At 36.8% G+C, this 16,334-nt stretch overlaps 2 protein-coding genes across 2 annotated transcripts; one reads left to right on the forward strand and one right to left on the reverse strand.

The window, feature by feature from the left end:
- Positions 1-849: 849 nt before the first annotated feature.
- Positions 850-10,457, forward strand: LOC127619915 (uncharacterized protein C6orf62 homolog). The gene is made up of 5 exons (XM_052092949.1): positions 850-2,369; positions 2,501-2,677; positions 3,843-3,968; positions 9,033-9,167; positions 9,247-10,457. The coding sequence occupies exons 1-5, from the start codon at positions 2,241-2,243 to the stop codon at positions 9,370-9,372; spliced, it is 693 nt and encodes a 230-aa protein (XP_051948909.1). The 5' UTR covers positions 850-2,240; the 3' UTR covers positions 9,373-10,457.
- acot13 (acyl-CoA thioesterase 13) lies at positions 9,480-12,306 on the reverse strand. Its single transcript, XM_052092953.1, has 3 exons — positions 12,161-12,306; positions 11,845-12,029; positions 9,480-10,685 (listed from the first exon to the last, which is right to left on the reverse strand). The coding sequence occupies exons 1-3, from the start codon at positions 12,242-12,244 to the stop codon at positions 10,529-10,531; spliced, it is 426 nt and encodes a 141-aa protein (XP_051948913.1). The 5' UTR covers positions 12,245-12,306; the 3' UTR covers positions 9,480-10,528.
- Between the last annotated feature and the right edge of the window lie 4,028 nt (positions 12,307-16,334).

Genomic DNA, 16,334 nt, shown 5'->3' on the forward strand with positions numbered 1-16,334 from the left:
AGTATTTGAAAATAAGATAAAAAGATAAAGGTACAAAACTACAGTCCTGTGAAGCATTGCGAATGACAGTCAAATAAAAAAAATATTGGAATATATTGATTTTAGGTTGTTAATTACAAGTAAAAAAAAACTTTAAGTTTATTGCTAAATATTACGATATATACAAATATATTTAATTTAAGGGTAAAGAGACACCGACTCCATTGCGTCATTTACACTACATCATGGGAGTGGGCGGTTGCTCCTGGGCTGGTTTCACGGGCTTTGTTGGGTGCAATTCTCTGATTGGTGGATCTTTCTTGACCATGGGGAGTTGTTCAACAGGAATTCCGCTATCAAACATGGTTTTCAAATAAATGAAGTTGAAATAATGCAGACATCAATTTATGAAGCTCAAGGTAGGCCTGGCTTTAAGCTGTCTTTTAAAAGTTATCGTTTAAAATCAAGAAGTCTATGGAAAAAATGTATGTAATGTTTACTTCTGGAACCAGACTGTTGCGATCAGTCCGCATCATGATTTCAAGCTCGATTACACTTGCACAGAGCGCAAGGAAGAGTAATCGATCTTAATATCATGATTGTACCTAGGAGTGTCCTTTTTCATTTTTGGGTGAACTGTTCCTATAATTTTATTAATTGAGTATTGTTTTTTGGTTTAGTTTTTTAAAAGTATGTTTATCCTAAAATAACCAAATACTTTATTCATGTTTTAGTTTTTTTCCGATTTGTAATTCCTAATTGAATATGAAATCAACGAATTCATGTCAGTCGGTACAACAGGAAATGAATAAAGTTGACAGAAAAATGACGTGCGCCCTTATCCTCTCTCACATGTGCACAGCTGCGTGACGCGCATCAGCCATTTTAAGTTGTTTGTTCGGCGAGGATCGCTTGTTATTTTCCCGACAAACACAGATCTAAGGCCCGAAACGCTCGAAAGAACGCTCGAAAGACATTTCACCGTTTCCCTCCATCATTATGGGTCCACCACGATGCAGATCCCACCGTCTGTCACCTGAGAGAACGGAGGATTTCGGTCGGTTTGTCAGTTTATCTTGACATGGCATTCGGGTGTGTGACGACTGTGGAAAAGCTCGAAAACAAACGAATACCATCTAGCTAAACCTCCGCCGAGGAGGGATCAAGCCGGGCTGGTTTTTTGCACTGATATCGGTGTATTAAGACGTGAGTTTCTTGTTAGGATCGTTTTGCAGTACTAGCTCGGATCGCAACGGGCTAGGAAGAAAACTCGAGAAAATGAGACACAATAGTTAGCCAGTTAGCCAGCCACGCATGAAAGCCAGTCTCCGCTATCATCGAGATACATAAAGCAAAAACAAAATGTAACCGTCAGACCTTCGATTCATATTAGCTTGACTGATCTTGTAGATTTAAAATCATATAGGACCCGAAAGAGATGTAGCTCCCTTCAACCAGGTTGTCAGTTAGTGGCAAAAGTGTGTATTCAGCTAGGCTAGCATTAGTTTGCTAGCCAGCCACAAAATAAAAGCCTCGAAATGGCACTCAACTGTGGCAGGACAGTTCATATGTCCATTTTATGCCCTTAAATCCAAAAATGTCCAGCAAACTCCGTGTTCTTACTCGATGCCAAGATCTCATGGCATCTGTATTTCTCTGCCATGGTTGTCTTTCTCACCTGTCGTTCAGATGTGCTTTTATGAGACTGGTTATTATACAAAAACATGGATACAAACCAGAAGAATCGATCCTGGAAGAGACTTTCAAAAGTCCGCAACAATAGTCAAGTCTCTTTGTCAGCTTTTTAGATACAGTTAAACTAGGTTTATTTAACTAAAGCAAGAGATTTGACCCCTTTCACAAACAAACACGTCCACAAATCTGTTTGTATGGATTTTCAGTGTAGCAGGCATTTGTGTCACCCGTCTAATTTTCATTGCTAAAACACAGTCGACCATATAACAATTTAATATTTGGATTGGGTCGTGTTATATGAGTGGTTTCCTTTAGTTCAAAAAACAGATGTAAAGCAAGAATACATTGCAAATGTACATGGTTCATGTGCGTTACCCACATTGATCTGAAAATGATGATTTGTTTTTGCAAAATGTATTCCTTAATTCAAATTAGTATATGCTGCAGGTAGTGCTTGGTTATAGTTTTCTTTAGTTTTGAAAAGTCACTTAGTTACTGTCAGGATAACATAAAGAGTGAGAAAAATAAAACAGTCTGCATAAGGAATATTATTACTGTCAGTAACAATGGGAGACACAAATTCTCGAAGGAATCAAACGAGAAATCGACTCCGAGCCCAGCTACGAAAGAAAAGAGAATCTCTGGCTGATCAGTTTGACTTCAAAATCTACATTGCCTTCGTATTCAAGGAAAAGGTAAATTTTATGTGGTTCAAATAAGCATGTGAATTTGTGAAAACAACATTCAGAATTGGGAACCACTTTGAATTCTTCTCAGTTTGTGATGACGGGGATTGTTCTGATGTTACTTTGAACCACTTTTGCAGAGAAAGAAGTCCGCGCTCTTCGAAGTAGCTGAGGTGGTCCCTGTGATGACCAACAACTATGAGGAAAATATCCTTAAAGGTGTGAAGGATTCAAGCTACTCTTTAGAGAGTTCTTTAGAACTTCTCCAGAAAGATGTTGTGCAGTTGCATGCGCCTCGTTACCAGTCAATGCGTAGAGTAAGTATTGCTATGCACTGGTTTTATTTCAGCATTGTCAGTTTAAGATTAAAAAATCTCATTATTTACTCGCCCTCATGCCATCCCAAATATATTTGACTTTCTTTTATTTTGCAGAAACGCAAATTAACATTTTTAGGAAAATATCTCCGCTCTATAGGTCCATAAAATGCAAGTGAATGGTGGACAGAACTTTAGCACTCCAAAAAGCAGCATAGAAGTTATCCTTATGACTCCAGTAGTTTAATCCATGACACATGAAGTGATATGATAGGTTTGGGTGTCCTTTTTTACTATAACAGGGTTCCCACGGATCCTTAAATTGTCAAAGAAAAGTCTTAATTTTTATTTAAAAGGAGTCTTAAATTTGGGGCGAAAACACAGGACTCATGATATGACAATGCGATTATCGAACTTCAAAAGAATATGATTTAATTAAATAAATGCATGCGCTGCCTCCTTCAAAGTGAAAACATGGCATGTGAGGGCTTGTGAGTATTTCCAGCTGTTGCAGAGCAGTTCGCAATCATTAAGCCATATCAGAAATGTATGACAAAGATCAACAGTTGATGATGATGATGATATAATGTTGGTGAAATATGACAATGTTTACTTTTAATTGTTTATATTGTAATAAGTTGTAGATTATTGTAGGAGTGCACATTTTATTTCCCTTATCTGTTTGAATGAACATCTGGAAGCATAAGTCTGGAGTCCGTGGTGCATTTCAAAGTTAAAGTGCCTCTAAAATTAAAAGTTCCACGCTATTAATAAAATCTTAAAAGGACTTAAATATTGATTGGTTTCTCACCCACGCCTATCATATCGCTTTTGAAGATACAAGTTTAACCACTGGAGTCTTATGGATTACTTTTATGCTGCCTTGATGTGCTTTCTGGAGCTTTACAATTCTGGCCACCATTCATTTGCATTGTATGCACAGAGCTGAAATATTCTTCTAAAAATCGTAATTTGTGTTTAGCAGAAGAAAGTTATACACATCTAGGATGGCATGAGGGTGAGTTAATGATGATAATTTTTATTTTTGGGTGAATTATCCCTTTAAGCTACTACTGCGTTGCAATTGTAATGCTCTGTCTTGTCCAGAAATCCATGTGTCATCACTTGATATTTATCTCTCACCATTGTTTCTGAATCCTAATAGGATGTGATAGGTTGTACCCAGGAGATGGACTTCATCCTTTGGCCCCGCAACGATATTGAGAAGATTGTCTGTCTCCTTTTCTCCAGATGGAAAGGGGCTGAACATGAATCATTCAGGCCTGTTCAGGTATGTTTTTCTCCTGCCCAAAAGCATAATTAGTGGTGCTTTGAGCATCACTAATACTATTTCTCATACATTGGGTCAAATATTTGAACAAACCTCTAACGCCAAGTATTAAACTTTGGCTTGAAACCCCACACAGCTTTTGCTACGGACATGAATACTTGTGGTGGAGAGGTGTGCTTTCACATTTTGTTTGATAGCTTGATCCGAACTCAATTTCTCTCATTTCTTTATTGAAGTATGTGTAAAAAAAGTCTCCCTTTTGAAAATAAAATAAATAGAAAAAATAAGAAAGATAACAGAATTATAAACATGATATAAAATGGCATGTAACTATAATGGGTTATATAACTAAAGCATGTTAGCATAGCATGTTAAATGAACTACTAAATGAAAAATAACATCAGCTGTGTGAGCTTTTAAAGTAACGTCCTATGATTATTAATAATTAACATATACTGTAGGTGCGTGACAGCACAGCCAGACTGCTCCTGTCTGTAACTTTAACTCTGTGCTTCTCAACTGGTTTTGCTTCAGGAAACATTGGAAATCAAGTGTAGTAGACCTGCCATAGATTAAACATAACCTGTATTTAATGTATCCTGGGTTGCATTTTCTTTTATGTTGTATAGTTTTGTTCATGGTTTTCCAGTACAAGGACATGCATCAAGTGACATTGTTTTTGTTGATGTCAAAGTCTACAGGAAGTTTCATTCCCCCTTTTAAAAATTGAAGAGCATATTTACTTATATGGGCCCATTATTGTCCCATCTGTTACCTAATATTTATACACATATTACACAGAAGGAAAGGCTCCTCATTACCATGGTTGGGTCAGTGTGCTAGTCTTAAATAATAGTAATAATAATAATAAATTAATGTATTTATGAAAAATAAATACTAGCTGAAACACATCTTGAAACTTTAACTAAAACTGCCACTGCTGATATAAAATGAGGTCTAATAGATTCAACCTTTTAGATTATTTCATATGAAACTATAACATTTTGTCAAAATATAACCGTTAATTTTACTCATGTAAAATATATTTTGGCGCATAGCACAGTGTTGCTCTTTTCCTCCTCAGTGCTGTTTGGCATGTCAGGGCTGCTACTGTTTAGAGGTTCGAATTGACAATCTCTGTAACACTTTAAACTAGAAAAGTCTAACTAGAATTGAAATTGGTCGCATCAGTTTTGATGTCTGCATTCCACAATATCAAGTTGTTGAACGCGCACGCAAGTGAGAAGAGCAGATCATTAGCGCGAGCTTGTTACACTCGTGAAAGTGCAGATGAGAAGTCTTTAGCTGTTTGCGAGATTATCGTTAAATCTGCCTTGGCGGTCCTACATTGTCAATCACTTGTGCGGCCGCCTAAATATCTTCAATGGGAGAACCATGGCATTGTTCTTTCCCTGCTGTTCGCGACCCACTCACTCACACACACACTCATGTCAGACCCTCTCGCCTTGCTTCTCTCTGACATTTTCTCTGCTGCGTGTGTGTGTGGTGCAAGTTGACGAGTCTGACAGGCAGACAAGGAGGAAAGGAGATGCACACGCGCATGTGAGATTCTCCGTCCGGTTGCATTTTTTTCTCAATACTATAGATAAGCAAATGCACATGGTATGATAACCGTCTATTTTCAAACAGTGGTATACCGTGAAACCGGTGTACTGCTGCAAACCTAGTGTGAACAGCACATTTGGTACATTTACCAGTAAAGGCAACCCAATGATTTGCCTGTATTTTACCTGGTTGCATGTTTGAAAGAGGCTACTGACACCACGTGGGAATTTGCTGTATCTAAATCTTTCATCATTGACAATATTAATCAATATTTTTATTTTCACTTTAATGTATATTTTGTTCAGTGTATAGTTTTAGTTAATCAAGTGTTTTAAGTTTAATTGAGAGCATGCAAGGAAAATGTGACTATGGATGCGTGCCCCGTCAACACAAAGTTGAAGTCAGAAGTTTACATACACAAGGTTGAAGTCATTAAAATGAATGTAACCACTCCACAGATTTTATATTATTAAACTATAGTTTTGGTAAGTCGTTTATGACATCATCTTGGTGCATGACGGAAGTAATTTTTCCAACAATTGTTTACAGACGTTTAATTGAAAATCACAATTCCAGTGGTTCAGCAATTTACCTAAACCAAGTGTGCCTTTTAACTCATTCCCCGCCAAACACAGAATTTTCCGCGTTTTATGAAAAAACGCTTCCCCGCCAATCACGGAATTTTCCGGGTTTCCGTGTTTTAGGTGTTATACGGTAAGGAAGACCCCTCCGCATGTTTTGAAAGAGTATGCAACTCTTTGATCAAAGAAACAGACTGCGATCGTCTCAAACATGAAGAAGTGGAGTATTGAGAAGCTCAAAATATCAGACATAAACATGCCTTTTTATCAGCTTTTCGTCTGAAATGTTGTTTTTTGACAAAACCGACCTCTGTTCAAGTCGCAATAAAAAAGAACAAATGAAGATAAAATAAAATCGTTTTTTTTTTGCCTAAAAGCAGAGGCTCAGATCTTTATTGTGATATATAGCATCTTCATATATTCATGGAAGAAAATATTCTGCGGGCCATTAAAATTTAGCGAAAATCGTCAAAAACCCTGGCGGTGGCTGGCAACTTTTTTTTAAAAACGCTGGCGGGGAAAGAGTTAAGCATCTTGGAAACTTCCAGAAAATTATATCAAGCCTTTAGACAATTGGCCAATTAGCTTCTGATGGAGTCAATTGGATGTGTACCTGTGGATGTATTTTAAGGCCTACCTTCAAACTTGGTGCCTCTATGCTTGACATCATGGTAAAATCAAAAGAAATCAGCCAAGACCTCAGAAAAAAAAATCGTGGACCTCAAAGTCTGGTTCATCCTTGGGAGCAATTTCCAAATGCCTGAAGGTACCACGTTCATCTGTACAAATAATAATAGTATGCAAGTATAAACACCATGGGACCACGCAGCCATCACACCACTCCGAAAGGAGATAATGTAGTTTGGTGTGAAAAGTGCAAATCAATCCCAGAACAACTGCAAAGGACCTTGTGAAGATGCTGGAGGAAACGGGTTGACAAGTATCTATGTCCACAGTAAAACGAGTCCTATATTGACATAACCTGAAAGGCTGCTCGGCAAGGAAGAAGCCAATGCTCCAAAACCACCATAAAAAAGACAGACTATAGTTTGCAAGTGCACAAGGGGACAAAGATCTTACTTTTTGGAGAAATGTTTCTGGTCTGATGAAACAAAAGTTTTAACTGTTTGGCCATAATGACCATCGTTGTGTTCTGAGGAAAAAGCGTGAGGCTTGCAAGCCAAAGAACACCAACCCAACCGTGAAGCATGGGGGTGGCAGCGTCATGTTGTGGGGGTGCTTTGCTGCAGAAGACAAGTGCACTAAACAAAATTGATGGCATAATGAGGAAGGAAAATAATGTGGATATATTGAAGCAAGATCTCAAGACATAAGCCAGGAAGTTAAAGCTCGGTCACAAATGGGTCTTCAAAATGGACAATGACCCCAAGAAAACCTCAGGTTGTGGCAAAATGGCTTGAGGACAACAAAGTCAAGGTATTTGAGTTGCCATCACAAAACCCTGACCTCAATCTGAAATTTGTGGGCAGAACTGAAAAAGTGTGTGTGAGCAAGGAGGCCTACAAACCTGACTCCGTTACACCAGTTCTGTCTGGATGAATGGGCCAAAATTACAGAAACTTTTTGTGAGAAGCTTGTGGAAGGCTGCCCAAAACGTTTGACCCAAGTTAAACCATTGCTAAAGACAATGCTATCAAATACTAACAAAGTGTATGTAAACTTCAGACCCACTGTGAATGTGATGAAAGAATTTAAAGCTGAAATAAATTTCACATTCTTAAAATGAAAGTAGTGATCCTAACTGACCTAAAACAGGGACTGTTTTCAACAGTTTAATGTCAGGAATTGTGAAAAATGTATTTAAAAGTTTAAATGTATTTGGCTAATGTGTATGTAAACTTCTGACTTCAACTGTACATTTCCTTGTGAACTTCATATCTTGTGACCCTAATTCCTCATTAAACATCATCTGCTGAAATATATAGGCTATGAAAAAAACCATTTATTTACCATACATTTTGTAGATATAATGATGTAAATATAGAGCATTGGAACAGAGCCAAGTCTCCAATGTTTCAAAATAGGAGTGGTGTATTTTGGACTAGTTTTCATTTGGCAGACGCTTTTAAGTTAACGTAATTTGTTTTCTTTTTCTTTATTGAGGTTTTGGTTGCACAATATACAGCATTTGGGATTGTATTCATTGTGGACTCGGCCTTTCCTTACCAAGACAGGCACAAAGACATTTTTTATTTTTTTTTAAACATTCTATTGATACATTTTAAATAACTATCATCCAACAGATCGGTTATTGGTCTTTGCCAGCACCTTAGTTATTGGTAAAATCTACTAATGGTTGACCTCTAATATCAATGCCCTGACAACCACTCAAAACACCATAGTATTGAAGAGACAAGTTTTGCACAGGCAAACACCACTCTTCAGAAAATGTCAAAATAAATTTAAGACGGCAGGGCCTGGGTTGCTCAGTGAGAATTTATGCTTGCTACCACCCCTGGAGTTACGAGTTCGAATCCAGGGTGTGTTGAGTGACTCTAGCCAGGTCTCCTAAGCAACCAAATTGGCCTGGTTGCTAGGGATGGTGGAGTCGCATGGGGTAACCTCCTTGTGTTTGTTATTAGTGGTTCTTGCTCTCAATGGGGCGCGTGGTAAATTGTGCTTGGATCACGGATAGTAGCATGAGCCTCCACAAGCGGAGTCGCTGCATACATAACGAGCGACGTTATAAAATGTGCGGATTGACTGTCTCAGAAGCGGAGACTACTGAGACTTGTCCTACACCACCCGGATTGAGGGGAGTAACTGCACCACCATGAGGACCTACCAAGTAGTGGGAACTGGGCATTCCAAATTGGGAGAAAAAGGGGATTAAAAAATTTTATTGTAAAACTGTAAATGAAAAATAAGACTAAAGTTGTTATATTTATGTTCACAGGCCAAATTTGAATTTCACCACGCAGACTATGAGAAACAGTTTTTGCATGCTGTTGGTCGGAAGGACAAGGCTGGCATGGTTATAAACAACCCTAATCAGTCTGTCTTTCTCTTCATGGACAGACAGCACTTACAGGTTGGTTAAAAACAAGGAAATAAAGGTGAACATTGATACACATAACAAACCTCTAATATTTGCTTCTGTTCTTCCACAGACTACAAAAACCAAGCTCACAGTTTTCAAGTTGTGCAGCCTCTGTCTCTACCTGCCACAGGACCAGCTCACCTGTTGGGGGGTTGGAGACATCGAGGACCACCTCCGTCCATACTTGCCTGACTAGTAGAAACGCATGGAAGACACCCTTCAATCTAGACATCCCTCAGTTGAATAGAATTGAACTTGTGCTTGGAACTCTCCTTTTTGTTAACCACTCATTTTCATCTTGAGATTAATTTAGTTTTTTTTTAACCCCTCCAACCAATCTTGGTTTGGTTCACCTCATTTACCCTCTGTTTGATAATTTTTTTTTAATTTTTTTTTTTAACTTCCATGAACATTGATTTTGAGTGGTTGTTTTCTTGGAGCTGCACCGTCAATAATACCAGATACAAAAGGAACTCTACGTTAAGGAAAAAAAAATCTACAAAATATGAAGGAAAAAAATGGAAACCAATGACAGATGTCTCTTAAATGTGTTCCTCTTGTGTTGGAATGGCTTTAACATCAGTGTCATGAGGGATAGCTATATTGTCTCTATTATTGGGGAAATTATAGTACTAGGGATTTCATGAGTAATGACAACCAGTGACAGGGCTTGGGTAGACTTCCTCTAAAGGCTTCTATTTAGAAGGTGATCAGTAGAACTAATTTGGTGTAAGCATTGCTTCTCATTCTGTGGTACTGCTGGACAATTTAATTTGTGTTATTCCTTGCCTATAATATGACAGACCTTATTTTGATATATTTTATAATATCTGGAGGTGTGGGGGGTAAACATGTCTAAGAACGTTGACAAACTCGTGTCTGGTGGAGGAATTCTGATGCATTTTTTTTCTTCTTGGTGTTGAGATGGTAATTGTCACCAATCAATCACTATATACATAAAAGCTTCTGATAACGGATTAAATCTTTGGTGGGGAGTATGTGATGGGAGACAAGCTCATGTACCTAATAAGAAATTTTGTGGCGATCTCAAAATGGATAATTAGTTCTGTTTTTCTTTTATAGATAACCCTGTTCTGTGACTGAGTACTAATTATAGCAGTGCTTGGGGACTTGGTATCTGTAAGCCATCTTCGTTGGGTCATATGGTATAAAATCATTATTTATTTCCCACTTTGAAATTTTCAGTCAGCAAAGGGAAAGGTGTATATTTTGTCTTTGTACCCATTGTTTGAAATAAACAGCTGAACATATCCTAAAAAAAGTGCAAAACATTTTTATGATTGAGTTTATTATATCATCAAGAAAATGTTATTTGCATGACATGTACATAATTAGCTGCCAAGATGCTTGGTGTGTCTTCCCTGAGCTATAAGCTTTCCATTTGCCTTATTAGTTAGATCTACTGTTGCAAATGCCAAAGTCCGTCCTTGTTTTAATACCTGTGCAGTTATCAGGATGTCTTCTCCAATTTTAGCAGCATTCATGTATCTGTTAATAAGTGGAAAAATATTCAGTACTACCAACTATAACCTTATTTCATGACATCCCACACATTTTTAATCATATTATAGTTATATTACCAATCATAAGTTTGGACATGCTTGACTGAATATGATTGATCAATTGAAAACCTCTGGATCAAAATGGTTAAGTTTAAATGCTTTCAAATAGCTTTGTAGCAAGATGTAAATTGTGCCCATGTATTTGAAAAACTTGATTTTTGAAGGCGTTAAGCTGTCAACAAGTGTCCAGCATAAATGGGAACTTCTTTAATACTGTTATGCATGGTGAGTACCTCGTGAATATTGGTTGAGTGTGCAAAGCTGTGATATTGGCAAAGTGTGGATTCTTAAAAGAAGCTAATATATATAATAGTTTTGGTGCATTTGTGTTTTTTCACAGGCTTGATGACTTCAAAAGGATAGTTCACCCAAAAATGAAATTATCTCATTTACTCACTCTCATAATATCCCAGATGTGTATGAGTTTCTTAGAAGAATATCTCAGTTGTGTATGTCCATACAATGAAAGTGAATGGTGGCCAGACCTTTGAAGATCCAAAAAGCACAAAGGAATCATGAAAAAAAATCTATACAACTCCAGTGGTTAAATCCATGTCTTCAGAAGTCATATGACAGGTGTGGTGAGAAACAGATCAATATTTCAGTCCTTTTCCAAAACATTCTCCTCCCTGTCCAGTAGGTGGCAATATGCATGAAGAATGCAACTCACCCGAAACAAAAGAATAAGAAAGTGAAAGTGGAGATTTATGGTAAAAAGAACTTGATGTCAGAAGTCATTGCCAGAAATATTGTTGCTTCATTAGACATTGATTAAACCACTGTGTCTTATGGATTACTTTTATGATGCCTTTATTTACTTTTTGGAGTTTCAAAGTTCTTGCCACCATTCGCTTGCATTTTATGGACCTACAGAGCTGAAATATTCTTCTAAAAATCTTCGTTTGTGTTCAGTAAAAAAATAAAGTCATACAAATCTGGGATGGCATGAGGATGAGTAAATGATGAGAGCATTTTCATTTTTGGGTAATCTATACATTTAATGTAATTCTAAAGTTTGAAAGTAAAGAATGAATCCAAACTTTTGACTGGTATTGTACTTCTAAACACACACCAAAAACACTCACGTTATATTCATGTCGACGCTGACTCCAGGCGCTCCTCTCTCAGTGTACATGATGGCAGTAGTGGAGATCACATCCACCAGCGTGGCTGTCAGTCCTCCGTGAAGAGTGCCTCCTCTGTTTGTGTGTTCCTCCTCCACTTTCATCTCACACACAACTCTGCCAGGGGTTGCAGAGACTATTTCAACCTGGTCACAACATGAACGGTTAATTTTGCTCGTCGCAGGTTTAACTGGTTTTGCTGGTACGCATATCAACCAGTGGATCTCCTAGGAGAATCACTAACTTCAAGGTTGCTGTGTCTTCGCGCGACTCTTACCTTCTGTAAAACTCGGTCAAATCCAGGGCTGTCCACCATCATTCGCATGATCTGTTTTAATGAATTTACAGACAAGGAAACCATTACTAAATTGTGCAAGTATTAAAACACAGTGAAGGACAAGTGTACACTGAGACTTTTTTGAAAGGTGGCCCACAAATTAAGAGTGGATCGTTTTTCCGGTGTAAAGTCAATCCTTCTGATTTAATTTTTATTGACATTGACCCACAAATGAGAACAAATATAAACAACTTACATATATTAAACGTGAATTTACGGACATTTGTATGTATTTTCCCTGAACATGTAAACTTTATCAAAAGAATAAATTAATGATTAATATTACAAACATTAACGTTTCGCCTATGTGGACCTTTATTATGAAATTTACAGTGGATCCGTTCAGTCCTGCGTTTAAATGTTCCTCGATGCCACCAGTCCAATAATAATAGTTCCTCATTTCTACTCTCTGGATGCAAATTTCATCATGACATTTACGCTACTAATACTTTTGTTATTGTTCTTATTTTCTATATAAATGTTTACATTTTAATTTGTAATATGTTTAAATGATCCATTGATTAAAAGTCCATCGACAACAAGCATACGTTTATAGTAATATTTTCTCCATACTTTAGCGATTGTTTTAAACAATAATAAATAAAAAAAATACAAGCAACAATAACAAGAATCTCCAGAGAGAGAGAGAGAGATCTCAAATGTATTGACAGCGGTGTATGGGGAAAATTCTATGATGTCATCAAATCAATGTACACAGTCAATGTGCTGTTAAAATTGGAAAGAAAAGACCAGACTTTTTTCTCCAGAGGCGTGGAGTGAGGCAGGGCTGCAGTTTAAGCTCCACCCTCTTCTACATTTACATCAACCAATTGGCTATTATACTAGAACATTCTCCCATTCAAGGTCTCACTCTACATGACACAGAAATAAAGTGTCTCCTCTATGCAGATGACCTAGTTCTCCTGTCAACCACTAAACTGCAGGACAGCCTGAATCTGCTGGCGGGTTACTGTCAGTCCTGGGCCCTGACAGTCAACCACCAAAAAACTAAAGTCATGATTTTCCGGAAATGTTCCAGATCTCAGGGACTAACACACAAATTCACACTCTCTCACAGAACCATTGAAACCACAAAAACACACTTACCTCAGCCTGAAACTCACCCCAGTGGGTAACTTTACTTTGGCTGTGAATGAACTCAAAAAGAAAGCTCAAAGGGCTTTCTATGCCATTAAAAGGTCAATTAAAATTGATATTCCAATTCAAATTTGGCTCAAACTTTTCAAATCAATAATTGAACCAATCGCATTATATGGCAGTGAAGTGTGGGGTGTACTGTACACATAATTTTTTTTTTTTCTTGTCTTCTGGTTTCTTATTTAGGTGACTTTCTTAGGTCAGATGCTGTGCTTGATGACTTCACATTTGGAAAGCTGTAAAAACCAATCGAAGGAGAGAATGAAACAGTTGAGATTTGTTTTTCAAAAGATAAAAGAAGAACCAGATGATGTCACTCTCATTTTTGGCGGAGATACCAATCTCAGAGACTCCGAGTTAAATGAAAATTGCTGTATTCTATAGGCTGTATAAGGAATCAGGTAGGCAACAAGTTGCATCAGAATCCAGTATTTGAGTCACATTCTGTCTTCTGAGATACCTTAATCTGGTCTGTATTTGAAGGCAGCATAACCTTCACTGCCTTTGATGTTCCAAAATCAATGCATGTGAATTTAGCTTGTTGGTTGAAAGAATAAACATGCCATATGATGAAGCAGTTGAAAACAGTATGGTAATTAGTTTATAAATGTCCTGTTTTTTCATTTTTTCAACTTTTGACTCTAGCAATATTTAAGCATTATGCGTGAATAAGATTGATGTTTCTTAAAGGGATAGTTCACACAAAAATTTAAATTCTCTCATCATTTACTCATTTTCATGCCATCCCAGATATGTATGACTTTCTTTCTTCTGTAGAACACAAATTGATGATTTCTAGAAGAATATTTCAGCTGTGTTGGTCCTCATAATGCAAGTGAATTGGTGCCAGAATTTTAAAGCTCCAGAACGCATATAAAGGCAGCATAAAAGTAATCCATTTGCCTCCAGTGGTTGAATCTATGTCTTCTGAAGTGATATATGTGTGGGTGAAAAAACAGATCAGAAGTCTTTTTTTTTTAAATTATTATTATTTTCTTTACTATACATCACTTTCACATTCTTCTTTTGTTTTTGGTCATTTTTATTCTTCATGCATATCGCCACCTACTGGGCAGGGAGGAGAACTGATAGTTAAAAATGACTTAAATATTGATTTTAAAATGTTCTCAAAACTACTTCACATTTCTTTATGTGAAAAGCTTTTTAAATGAGGAACATAGTACTTGTGCATCTTTTAAAATGTACCAAAATAGACTCAAGTGGCCTATAGTTCACTCACAAATTCAAATTCTGTCATCCTTTACTCACCCTCATATTGTTCCATACCTGTAAGACTTGTCTTTCTTCCGTGAAACACAAAAGGAGATCTTAGACAGAATATTAGCCTTAGTCACATTCACTTTCATTCACATTTTTCCTAGCTATGAATGTTAGCTTAAATCTGCCTAAATTTGTTTTTTGGTAAAAAGTCATATAGGTTTGTAACAACATAATGTAAGTGATCATAGGAAAGTCCTTTTTTTTTTGTCAACTATCCCTTTAAATTTGTGTCTTGCCTTTGAAGGTTCGAGGTTTGCCTCCAGATGTAAATGATGTGTGGGAACAACTGGGCAAACAGGAACACTGCAGAATCACTTGGGACACAAAAGCAAAATTAAATTGAGTAAATTGAAAAGTGCCTGCCTGTGCAAAACTTAGGTCATAATTCTGAGATGTTGTTGTGCAGTTGCTAAGGGGTTTCATGAGTTTGTAGTGCATTTCTATGTGGTTGCTAGGGTGCTCTATGTGGCTGCTAGATAATTACATACTGGCCCATGTCCAAAGGCCTTTAATGCGTCCTTTAATTAAAGGAATATTCAGGTTCAATACAAGTTAAGCTCAATCATCAGCATTTGTGGTATAATACTGATTACCACAAAAATGTATTTCCATTCATCTCTCCTTTTCTGTAAAACAAACAAAAAAAATCGAGGTTACAGAGTGGCTCTTACAATGGAGATGAAAGGGGCCACATTTTGGAGGGTTTAAAGGCAGAAATTTGAAGCTTATTATTTTATAAAAGCAATTATATTAATACTTCTGTTAAAACTTGTGTATTATTCGAGCTGTTAAGTTGTTTATATATTTGTTTTTACTGTCCTTTTAGAGCTTTTGAGTTTAGAGTGTTACATCGTCATGGCAACAAAGTTGTAAAATTGGCTATAACTTTACACAGAAAAGGTTAGTAAATGATTTTATCTCACTAAATCATGCTAACATAGAGTTTATGTCTTGTGGCTATAATTTTGAAACAGTGAGTATTTAAACTTTTACAGATTAGCCCCCATTCACTTCCATTATAATAGTCTCACTTGAACCCATATTTTTGCGTTTTATAAAAAAATTTCTGTAAAAAATCGTTGTTGAACAACAAGCTGAAATAAAAATTACTGGTAAACAACTTTATGCCCCAAATGCTGCTGATTGAGCTTAACTTGCTTCTTGCTAATTAATACAATCTAATTACTGTAATTATATGCTTATCAGAATCGGAATCAGCTTTATTGCCAAGTATGCTTGCACATACAAGGAATTTCTCTTGGTGACAGGAGCTTCCAGTGCACAACAATACACAAACAGCAGCAAGACATAGATTATAAAAAGAAAAAGAAAAAAAGAAGAAGAAAAATAAATAAATATATATATATGTACATACACTCAGACACACACCTACATACATACCCACATACGCACAAGTAGTGCAAATCTAATAAACATCTGTTATATAAAGAAAAAAATACAGTATATTATGTACAGTGTATGTAATGGCAGAAACTACATTGTAGTAGTAGTCTGTATATACAGGAATATTATATCCTGAATGGGTATTCCTGTCTCTCAGTTTTTAAGTCAAAAAATTGTTAACTTACAGTATGCCATATGCCGCTACATGATTCTCAAGCTATGCCAATCTGACTATTTAATATGTGAAATTAGTGGTGAGATCTCTTCCTAG

This window comes from Xyrauchen texanus, chromosome 26, assembly GCF_025860055.1.
Source record: "Xyrauchen texanus isolate HMW12.3.18 chromosome 26, RBS_HiC_50CHRs, whole genome shotgun sequence".
Taxonomy (NCBI): Eukaryota; Metazoa; Chordata; class Actinopteri; order Cypriniformes; family Catostomidae; genus Xyrauchen; species Xyrauchen texanus.

Bases quoted from the DNA above. Each gene is read 5' to 3' on its own strand.
- LOC127619915 (XM_052092949.1), top strand. From the start codon at position 2,241: ATGGGAGACACAAATTCTCGAAGGAATCAAACGAGAAATCGACTCCGA. The intron at 2,678-3,842 runs GTAAGTATTGCT...GAATCCTAATAG, and splicing joins GTTACCAGTCAATGCGTAGA to GATGTGATAGGTTGTACCCA. The intron at 9,168-9,246 runs GTTGGTTAAAAA...GTTCTTCCACAG, and splicing joins TGGACAGACAGCACTTACAG to ACTACAAAAACCAAGCTCAC.
- acot13 (XM_052092953.1), bottom strand. From the start codon at position 12,244: ATGGTTTCCTTGTCTGTAAATTCATTAAAACAGATCATGCGAATGATG. The intron at 12,030-12,160 runs GTAAGAGTCGCG...TGTTGTGACCAG, and splicing joins TTGACCGAGTTTTACAGAAG to GTTGAAATAGTCTCTGCAAC. The intron at 10,686-11,844 runs GTGAGTGTTTTT...ACTTATTAACAG, and splicing joins AGCGTCGACATGAATATAAC to ATACATGAATGCTGCTAAAA.